This window comes from Parus major, chromosome 3 (assembly GCF_001522545.3).
Source record: "Parus major isolate Abel chromosome 3, Parus_major1.1, whole genome shotgun sequence".
NCBI classification, from domain to species: domain Eukaryota; kingdom Metazoa; phylum Chordata; class Aves; order Passeriformes; family Paridae; genus Parus; species Parus major.
This window is the reverse complement of record NC_031770.1, coordinates 110,941,534-110,952,460: the sequence shown is the minus strand read 5'-3', so window position 1 is coordinate 110,952,460 and position 10,927 is coordinate 110,941,534. Positions and strand designations below refer to the sequence as shown.

Sequence of the window (10,927 nt, the reverse complement as noted above, 5' to 3'; positions counted from 1 at the left end):
AGCCTGGACACAAACACATCCCTGAACTGTGACATTAACCCTGGAAAAAGCTCCCAGACGCTGATTCCAATGGCCATGACACACTGCTCACACCCTCCCACACTGGGATGACGAGGGGCTATGCTGAATAACCTCCACACAGGGTTCAGCACCTCAGCTGAATCACCCAAATACGCTCGTGTCTAATCATGTTAATTATAATCCTCATCCTCCTTCATCTCTGCTCTTTCCTCCTCAGTCACCTGTACTTGCTCTTTCACCTCACAGCACCTTATAAACTCAGTCTGGAAATGTCTCAGGCAGAGACCACGTTGCACTAAGAGATCTTATTGCACAGCATGTTGCAGACTTCTCTCTCCTGATAAGTGACACAATAACGTTCCATGAACATTTTTGGAAAGTAATATTCCAGCCTTTTTGCTACCTGACAAAGCAAGAAAGCCAAAGCTCGAGAGGATTGGCCAGAGCAGGCAGTCACATGAAACTGAAATTTTAACAGAGGGCAGAACTGCTCCTCTGTTATTACACTGTGCATCTGCAGGAGGAAGAGCCAGACGAGTTCCAGAAGCCAGTGTTTATTTTAATTTCTCCCCACACCCTGAAAGCCAATTTACCTACCATTAATATGCAACACATGCTTGCTCAGATGAAACCACGGTCTTCATATGTCCCATATCCCACAAGGCACTTTATCTTGGTCTGGCTGGTTAGTGATTAACGCTCTGTATTGCACTGACCTGCTTTTCCCAGCTCCTCAGGAAGGGTTTTACCTGCCTCATGCAAAGCATAAGGTCTGCAAGCAGCATGGTTTCTGGCACATTTTTTAATGCAGCTCTTGAGAGAGAACGCCCATGGCAGGCTTTGCATCCATGACTGCCCAGTGAACTCCATGTTACCAGCGCTCATTAAACCTCTTTTTGTCAAATGAAAAAGCACACAGTCAGCATAAGAGACTCCCTTAAAGCCAAATGTCCTCACAAGAAAAAAGGTTCAAAGCCAATTTGTCCTGTGCAACACACCTTGTGTGATTATCACCCTCACACAGGTAATGCTAGAACCCCTCACCTTGGTGTGCTGCACAGTTTTGGAAGATGTGGAGAGCCAAACTAGCAGCTATTTCCAAACAGAGAGGTTCCAGTCCTTCCCTCCTGCGCCTGTTGCTCACCTTCTGCCACTACCATGCTCAGCACATCCTCTGTAAGTCATCCCACATCACTTCAACAGCAGAAAACTACCCAGCATGGAAAATGGATGTATCCAGACCCTATGGAAAGCTCCAGCAGCCCACCGAAAGGCTGGCCATGCCAACAGGTGGGGAGACCTGTGCAGAGGGAAGAGAGGAGCTGGGAGAGATCCTGTCCCAGCAGAGATGAACTGCTCCACCAGTTCATGGTGTCACATGAAACAAACCCCTAAGAAACAGCTACACTGAGCCTCTAAGCTGGGTCTGGATCCAGACAGCCTTAAGGCTGCTTATCCCAGTTACCTTGGCCAGAGGCTCACATGGAAACTCTCCTTTCAGCTGAAGAAACAGTTTAAATCCTGTTTGAACAGCACATCACTCACTTTCTTCAAATTCTGGCTCCATTACATTCTTTGGCAAATTTCTGAATTCTTTAATGCTTCCTGTACACTGAGAGATGAATCTTACATTAGCCACTGCTGAAACTTATATCATCATCATTTCCACCTCATTAAAATTTTAATATCATTGAAGCAGGTTGGCCTTATAGTCAAATTCTCTGCCTGCTCTTTTGGATATGATCACACAAGGACTCCACCCTTACTTTTACTAGTTTCAGTGTCTCCCAGGTGAGCTGGGTACTTGCTGCTCCTGAACAACAAGAAAAAATTGGGATGCACCAAGATAAGATCATAAGGATGCACATCCAAACACCCCAATTAATTTGTCCTGCAGTAAAGACTCGCTTGTCAAAGTCTGGTATCATTTTATTCAACTATTCAGGTATGGTTTTTTCCTGGCAGCATGAAATTCAGAAATTAGAGATGAAATTAAAGGATGACAGAAGTGGCTCACTGTCAAACTTTGGAGATTCATCCCAAATTTTGCACCTCAAACAAAATCTCCCCTATTATTATTGCTAACCTGCTTCTGCCTTCAGTCATTACCGAGCAAACACAATCAACTTCTCATTTGCTTCATCAAATCAAGAAACTAATCAGCTAATTCCTCTTTGAAGAATTAAAACTCAAACGTTCAACATCAAGAAGCATTTATTGCAGAGAATGAAAATCTCTTTCACAGCTTCAGAGTAAGAGAGCTGTGACATCCATAATGAAAGGGTAACACGTTATCTGAGTCACTTCTCCACATTTACATTTCACAGCTGTAGAAGTGTTAAGCAAAGCTGGGCTGAGTGCAAGAATAATTGTTAAGTGTTGTGTCCAAGCTGATCACAGGGAGTTCCTTGGATGAGTTTTTATTTTACTTGTGAAACTGGAAGGTGGGGGTTGAAGGAAGTCACTCTCCTTCCCCTTTCCCTTGATTTTTCAACTCCTCACAAGACTTTTCTAAAACTGGGATTCAGTGTAGATCATAGCTGAAACCACACTTGCGTAAATCCCAAATTAATGCTTTAATTTAATTTAAAAATTATTACATTTTATCAAATGCCTTTGATAAAAGCATTGAGAAAATAATTCACTCCCCATATACGCTTTGGGCTTTTTCACAAAAATTCAGTGAATTTCAAACAGGGTGGGAAAGCCAGCAAGCAAGAGAGAGCTGGAAAAGCAAAGCCAGGAGCAGCCTAGCACTGCAAGGAACAGTGGATTGAGTGGGCACTGGACCATTCCCACCACAGGGAAGAATTTCCAATCCCTCTGTACAGCAGTCACCATGCCAGGTAATCATCAACTCACCACAGCAGATTTTCCACAACAGAGTTAGGAAACACTGGCTAAGGTGCCACATGAAATTGTATTAATCAGGTTTGGGGCAGAGACAAGGAGTGTGTGTGAATCCTGGAGGAAGGGCAGAGAGGTGTTTTGGAAAATGCTGGATGTTTTCAGCTCTGGGAAATTTCTGTCTTTGCTTATGGATCAGGCAGGGAGCTGTTTTCATGGACTGGCTTCAACTACTGACAGCAAAGGTTGGGTAATGTTGTACCCAACTCTAGAGGCTGCCTGGGGTGGCACAACGCAAACACCTGAACTGCCACGTGGTGACTCTACACCTCCCTCAGCCACCACCCTAAAAACCATCCCACTTCAGGTCACTCCATTTCACACCCAAACAAAATGATCCTAAGAGATGGATTTTGCAGGGCAGCTTGAAATAATCTTAAAATGAACAATGATACAGCAAATAAGGGGGTATGCAAGGTTTTAAACTAATGGTTGGGGAGGCATGGTGTAGTAAGAGCTTTTAGTAGCACAGCCAGGGTAGATGAAAAGTCTGTTACAAATTATGCCACACTCCATATTTTCCACTTTACATTCCCTATTTTTTCACACTGTATAAGATGGCAGCAGCCTTCCAGGGCCTAAAGGGGCTCCAGGAGAGCTGGAGCAGGGCTTGGGACAAGGGATGGAGGGACAGGACACAGGGAATGACTTCCCAGTGCCAGAGGGCAGGGATGGATGGGATATTGGGAAGGAATTGTTCCCTGGGAGGGTGGGGAGAGCCTGGCACAGGGTGCCCAGAGAAGCTGTGGGTGTCCCTGGATCCCTGGAAGTGTCCAAGGCCAGGCTGGATGGGGCTTGGATCAACCTGGGATAGTGGGAGGTGTCCCTGCCCATGGCAGGGATGGAATGGGATGAGCTTTAAGGTCCCCTGCAACCGAAACCATTCCATGAGTCTTTGAATTAAGGGAAAGCACTTCCCAATTAATCAAAAGCTTCGATTGCCATTTAAGCTTTTCCATTAGAAGTCAATTTAAGAAATTAGTTTATGAAAGTTGACAATTTTCCAGCCCTTTCAAATACCATTTGATCCTGAACCCCACTGAAACAGAGCCATGAACCTGGTGCTATGAATAAAAGGTTGAATAAGAGTTGTCTCAGATTCCTCCTGATCCCACTCTCAGATTTAGGGCAGCTGTACCTTCAGTGACACCTCAGGACCCTTTGGAGATGCGATTCAAGCTTCTACAGAGTCACTGGGAACCAGAACAACTGGCCTTGCAGAGCTTGACAAAAGCTGGCAAAGCCAACTGAAGTATAACAAATAAAATGTGAAAGGTTTAAAGTGCCTCTCCTAAGCTCATAAGCCAAAATTGGCCCCAAATACAAAAGCTAAAATAATCTCCTGTGAAGACAGACGATAGAAATTTTATATTTTAAATTGCCAGTAGATTTTCAGGAGATTAACATTCCCGTGGAGGTTAGACCTGGAATGTTGTGGCCTGAGCCGTCAAGTTGCATTGGATAAGAAATTACAATTGGTTTTTCATTACCTTTCTTGGTCTGGAAAAGCATATAGCAAAACCACTGAGCAGTGTTTAAATGGTAACTTAAAATATTTGTTTATCACACAAATCGACTATAAACAATGAGAGGTTGTTGTTTGGGGTTTTCTGTTGTTTTTTTTTGATTGAAAAAGAAATGTGAAAGCCAGTTCAAAGACAACAAGTCCTCAAGTTTCCCTGACAATATTTGTTTCCCAAGGGTGACTTTTCTCTTTGCCCTTTGCTATGCAGGAGCCAACACAAATAAAGGCAAAACTAACTGAGGAGATGAGTGAATGTGAAAATAACTTCCATCTACATGATAATGCCAAGGGCTTATATGGAAAAAAAGAGCGTAAAAGGACTTATACAGAATTGATTACAAGACACAGTGATAAATTCTGACAAAAATACAGTAATTTGACTTGTACTTCACATCTACCAACATGAAGGCACCCTTCAAGTTTCTCTTGTTATACGAACTGCTCAAATGTAAGTCATTAAATTTTCATTTTGCAGCAATTAAAGACCATTAAATATGTAGGAGTGCATCTGGAAGGGTGAATGATGCTCTCAAAGCTTGTCCATGAGGGGAAAGTCAACTCGAACTCAAGAGCACATGGAAAAGGCAAGGTGCCCCCTCATGTTAATTCCATGTTGTCCAAATGCTAAAAAATGTGTTCTATCCTGTGCTGCTTCATTTTCTGCAAGGAAAGAGCTTCCCACACAGCTTTAGTGAAGGAACTTCATGAATCTGGACATGGACCTTGCTCACAGCCAGTTCTGCTGCTGCCAACATCTCTGTGCTCGTGGGGACTGAGTAAATAAATCAGTGTGGGGAACTGGTGAGCTCCAAGGAGGTTCAACACTGGAGTTAACAGCATGAAATTCCCGAGTTTTCTCTGCCACCAAGCACCCAAAAGCCAAGGCAGAGCTATTCCAGGTGTATCTGATCTTCAGGAGGAGCAGCCAACCTGAAACCAGAGCAGCAAGGGAACCTCCCCCTGCACTTGGAGCTCGGAAGGTGCAATTAGCACTAAAATTGCTTTGTGGCATCCACGTTGGATGTCTGGGAGTAAGGCTGGAAGCACCTTAGGAGCTCTTAAAATACAATTGCCTCACAAGATGAAACATTAACTCTGCATCCTTTACCCATTTGGCACCTTATCTCAAGGTTAATCCTGCTCCTAAGCCCAAACACTATTTTATACCTTATCAACCATCACCAGGAAATATTCCAAACGCCAGGAACTCGTGCAGGACAAGGATAATGGTGAAGAAAAGCCTTGTGGTTTGCACATTGCCATCAGGATACAAGAGGTTTTCACGCCCTCCAATACTGTAATTAACCTTATAAACCTGCTTGCACAAACTCCAGTTTACACATAAATTGTCTCTGTTGTAATCTCCACGGGAAAACAAACAGAGGAACACAGGAACAACCCCCACCTCCTCACCTCAAACCCCAAAAACATTTCAAGCAGCTGGAAATGAAACCTCAAAGAAGTGTAGGAGGACATAAAATTACCACCTGACACAGTGATCAGGAGCTTGTAGAGGCACAGAAGCAAATTCCTTCCTCACAAGCACTGGAAACAGAACCTTTATCATCAAAGCACGAGGAGATCCCTGTTTGAACACTGATCATCTGGATAAATGTTTAATAACATAAATAAATGAATATATCAATATATACCAATAATATCAACATGAGAGATACCTGGATCTGTACTGACAGGCAATTCAGGTATTTTAACTGGAGCTGCAGGTCTTACACTGCAGTTCTAAAATAGTTTAATCCAGATATTTAAACTGGAGCTGCAGATCTTACACTACAATTCTAGAACAGTTTAATCAGGTGCTTTCCTGCCTTTCTTGCTCGAAAAGTGTTGACCCAAATGAGATGTAGCAGTTTGGACTGGCTTAAGTGTCATCAGCCACATCCTTGAGCATAAGTCATGTTCTTTTAAAATGGAACAACTTTTATCAGTATTATTTAACACAACCACTGAACTGATTCAAAAGCACAAGGAAACACAATGACTTAATATACTTATGTACTGCCTGTTCCCAAACATCACCTCAAAACAAAGCATTCAGTCAGAAAAATCTTAATTAAAAAGCCTTCAGCTGTCATTTGCTTTGTTTCATGGAATGGCTTGAGATTTGCATTTACCTGAAATATGATGAATATCTGCTAAGAGAAGTCAAACATGACACTCATAAAAGGAAAGCCATTACAACTCTTAAATAAAACAGCAAAAGAACTTCCTGATTGTTATCAAACCCCCATTTGAATAACGCAGTGCACTAGGAAATACTTTAGTGAATTACTGAGGCAAGAAAATAAAAGACCAAGAGCCTTATCTAACAAAGCAATACTGAATTATTTTATTCATAAAAGCCTGTTATGCGAGATCCCAGTTTGCAAAGTAGAAGGGATGTAAAAAGATGCCTCAGTTGCCACCCAGGAGAGCCTCCAACTTCAGACGTGGCACTGCGAACGTGTGGAGACGGCAGCATTTTTATAAAAGCAAAGCCTCCACACAGGCTTGGTAGGATTGAGGGCTAATTTGAAGATCCAAAATAAAGTAGCCTGGAAAAAAGCCCTCAAACCCAAGTGCAATTAGAAATGCTTCCCCTCACTAAAAATTAGAGCTATAAACTGAGTTTATGGATTACCACTCTGCATGAGAATGAGGCAGGACCCTCAATCCAAACACCTTGAAATGTGAGTGCTATAAATAACCAATTATTTGATACACAAACCCCTTCCACATGCAGGCAAGGAACCCATTACACTTTTATGAGCTGTAAAAACTCCTAACAGTTAAGCACACCACTTTTATTAACCTAATAAACTCTCGCCTTAAGAAATTCATAACTCAAACACCAAAGACAACCACCACCACCACAAGTAAACACCGAGAATATTTCAAAGCTTAACTTTCCACAGTCTCAGCCATCTGACAGGTTTGCAATGTTAAGCCCTTCGGTGCAGAGGGAAGGAAAGAACATTACTCGTGATCCCGAAGAAAACAAATACTTGCTTCAGGTCCAGAGCCCCAGAACTCCACACAAATCCTGCTCAGAACAAAATGTGTATGAAAGAGCTTGCAGGAAAGCTGCCTCCTGCCTCAAAGCTTAATAAAAAAAAAAAGCAAGGCCTCAGAAGTCTTACAAATTGATGACTCTTCAGAAAATCAGCTGCATAAATGCTTAAATTTAACATTAAACAGTTAAGAAAAATTTTATCCTTGGTATCTCTGTTTGTTTCTATAAATTCAAGGTGCTTCAGAAGCACCATAGGGAGGTATCAGGTGTTTAGACCTGACCAAAACATCTGGACTGTGACAAATAATCTGCTGGGAAAAAAAACAATTCCAGGACATTTTGTTTGAGGGAGAAAAAGACATGGATCTTCTAGGCTAGACTTAAATTGATTTAGGCATCACTCACAAATAACAGGATGTTTAATAGCAGCAAGCTGCCAAGAGTAGGGGGTTCATACCCCCCTTCTTTCTGATGAGCATCAAGGACTGAAACTCAAATGTCCCTCAGTCCTGGATGAGCCTCCTGAGAAGTCATCCTCCCCATAACGTTTTTAAGTTTATACAGAATAAAAGACAAACAGAAGCTGGACTTGTGGATCCCTTTCAACTCAGGAGAGTCTATGAAAGACAGTGACAAGATACAATCTACATTTCCTCTAGATTCCTTTGCTTCCCCCACTGCTTCCCCACAGTTCCTGGCTGGAAAGGGACATGTGGACAAACTCAGGGCTGAACAGACCTAGGATATATGTGGGAGGGAGAGGTGCATTAGTCACCCTGGGAGATTCCAGACTGCACTGATCGAGGCCCTGTGCAACCTCATCTCATCTGACATGCTCCAGAGGTCCCTTCCAACCTGAATTATTGTCTAATCCCGGGGGTGAGGAACACCAAGCAGTCAGGAGATGTCTGGGGCACAGCCAAGGAAATGACCTATGTCAGGAAAGGGACATGAGCAAGAGGAAAGCCCAAATCTGTCACCGACACCAGGCACCACCTTTCAGCTCCTCTCCCAGCTCCCACCAATTCCATCTCCTCCAACCAATTCTCTGTAAGGATGGATTCTCCTCAGTTTTTGAGAGCTGGCACCTGAAGTTTAACAAAATGTAGCTTTTGGTCAAAATACCCTCAATTTCCCTAAATCATCAGACTGTAAAGACATCAACACCATCTCTTGTTCTGGGACCCAGGAGCTCTTGTGAACTCAGTGAACATTTCCGTGCTGACATTTTACAGGTGTAGAATCACTGCACCCAATACTTTAACCCTTTCTCTTTTTTATAGGAAGGAATTAAAAATATATTGTATGTCAGATCATGCAGCCAATAAAGGGCTTCCCCTCTCCTTCCTTTTTTTCTTCAACTGCTAAGCTGACTTCACTGGATTCATTTTCCACAAAAGGAATTATTGGCATACTCCTGTGAGAATGTGAGATTAAAAAAAAAAAGCCACCCTACACTTTCTTGGATTTCTGCCTTCTTCACCTTCCCATTCCCTGGCTGAAGCTGCCTTTTCATATTTGCTTCCTCATCATCCAGAGCAAGTTTTTCTAATTAAGACAAGTCATAAACATTTAAACAGCTGCCCAGACCACGGTCTGATTAACATAACCCTTAGGCAAGTTTCGCTGAGGGGGGAAAAAAAGCCAACAACAACTCAAAAACAACAACAACAAAAATTCCTCTTGTCAATTCTCGCTTCCTCTTCTGTATTTTCTTGCCTGTTTTTTGTCCTTGTGTCGCTGTCATCTGCTTAACAGCGTCCCGCTCAAGCACCGAGGGCTGGAGAGCAGCGGGGTGAATTAGCACAGGGCAAAATGCAGAAAAATAAGCATTTTCCCCCAAAAGCGCCAAGCAGGAAGAAGGAAGGGCTCGCCCAGCAGGAAGCGGCTGTGAAGCAGGTGCAAGAGGTGTGCACAGGGCTGTTCCCCGGGGGAGCGGGCAAGGTAAAATAAAACCATAAACCCGGGCAGCTTTAGGAAAAGGGACATCGGGAGAAGGGGGGAGGTGAGCACGGCGCGGCTGCGGCCGCAAAGCCGCCTGTGCCCATCCGGGCTGTGTTTATTCCTGATAAATCATTAAGCACACACGGACACGCGCCGATTCACCCGCAGCGGGGCACACCTGTCCCGACGGACACCTGTCCCCAAGGACCGGCACCCCGCGCCGCTCCCGGCAAGGACAGGAGAGGGGGGTGCTGAAGGAAGAAGGGGGAGTCTCACCTCGCCGGTTCATGGGGCGGACACGCACCGCCACCTTCACTTTGGAGTCCCCCATCCTGCCGCTCCAGCTTTCCCGGCTCCCTCGTCCCTGCCCGGCTTCCGTCTGCCGAGGGAGAGCCGGAGCGGGGAGGAGCGCCGGGGAGGGAGGCGCCGCGCCGGGCCAATGCCGGCCGGACTACAACTCCCAGCGTGCATCGCGAAGTAACACGCCCCCATCGGCTCCCGGCGGGATGCCGCGATGCACGCTGGGAGATGCAGTCCTTCCCGCTGCCCTCAGGTAACGAAGGAGGCTGGCTGATTCACAGAATTAATTAGTGTGGGAAAGACCTTCGGGACCATCGCGTCCAACTGTGATCCATCACTACCTTGTCACCAGACCAGAGCACTGAGCGCTATGTCCAGGTGTTCCTTGGACTCCTCCAGGGATGCGGACTCCAAACCTTCCTGGGCAGCCCCTTCCAATGTCTAAACCCAGAATCACAGAATTGGTCAATTGAAAAGTGACCACAGCGGCTCGTCTGGTCCTCTGCTCAAGCAGGGTCATCCCAGAACACATGGCACAGGGCTGCATCCAGGCAGTCCTGGAATATCTCCAGTGAGGGAAACTCCAACCCTTTCTGGTCAAGCTGATCCAGTGCTTGGTCACTGCACAGGAAAAAAGCTCTTCCTCATGTCCACATGTGGAGCTTCTGGACACCAGTTTTTCTGTGAAGAAATTCTTCCTAATGACCAACCTGGCACAACTTGAGGCTGTTCCCTCTCATCCTGTCCCTGTTCCCTGGGAGCAGAGCCTGAGCCTCCCCAGCTGTCCCCTCCTGTCAGTAGGCAGCCACAAAGTCCCCCCAAACCTCCTTTTCTCCAGGCTGAGCCCCCTTTCCCAGCTCCCTCAGCCTCTCCTGGTGCTCCAGCCCCTTCCCCAGCTCCATTCCCTGCCCTGGACACGCTCCAGCCCCTCAATGTTCATATTGAAGTGAGGGACCCAGGCACTGTATGCTCAGATGGGGAGTCTTTCAGAATAGAAAGATTCTGGGGGGGTGCAGCCAAAATGGCATTTATAGAGCGGAGGGAGCTCAGGGTCACCACAGACCCTGCCATTCCACCCGTGGGTGGCTGCAAGGGAAGCCCATCACCTCTCAGTCCCCTCATTTTTGGGAAATACTGAGGAATTTCATATTGAGCAGACAACAGCATTGCCACTGGAACTCACACACCTCACCTTGGCATTTACTCTGTGTTCCGTGGGG

General features: G+C 45.2%; 1 protein-coding gene across 3 annotated transcripts in view; it reads right to left on the bottom strand.

The window, feature by feature from the left end:
- The window catches only part of KIF13B (kinesin family member 13B), a 118,585-nt gene extending 108,792 nt beyond the window's left edge, over positions 1-9,793 (bottom strand). For all 3 annotated transcript variants that reach the window (XM_015622253.2, XM_033513126.1, XM_033513125.1), the window contains exon 1: positions 9,684-9,793. In XM_015622253.2, the coding sequence (XP_015477739.2) occupies positions 9,684-9,738 (55 nt within the window). In that variant the 5' untranslated portion in view covers positions 9,739-9,793. The remainder of the gene's footprint in view (positions 1-9,683) is intronic.
- Between the last annotated feature and the right edge of the window lie 1,134 nt (positions 9,794-10,927).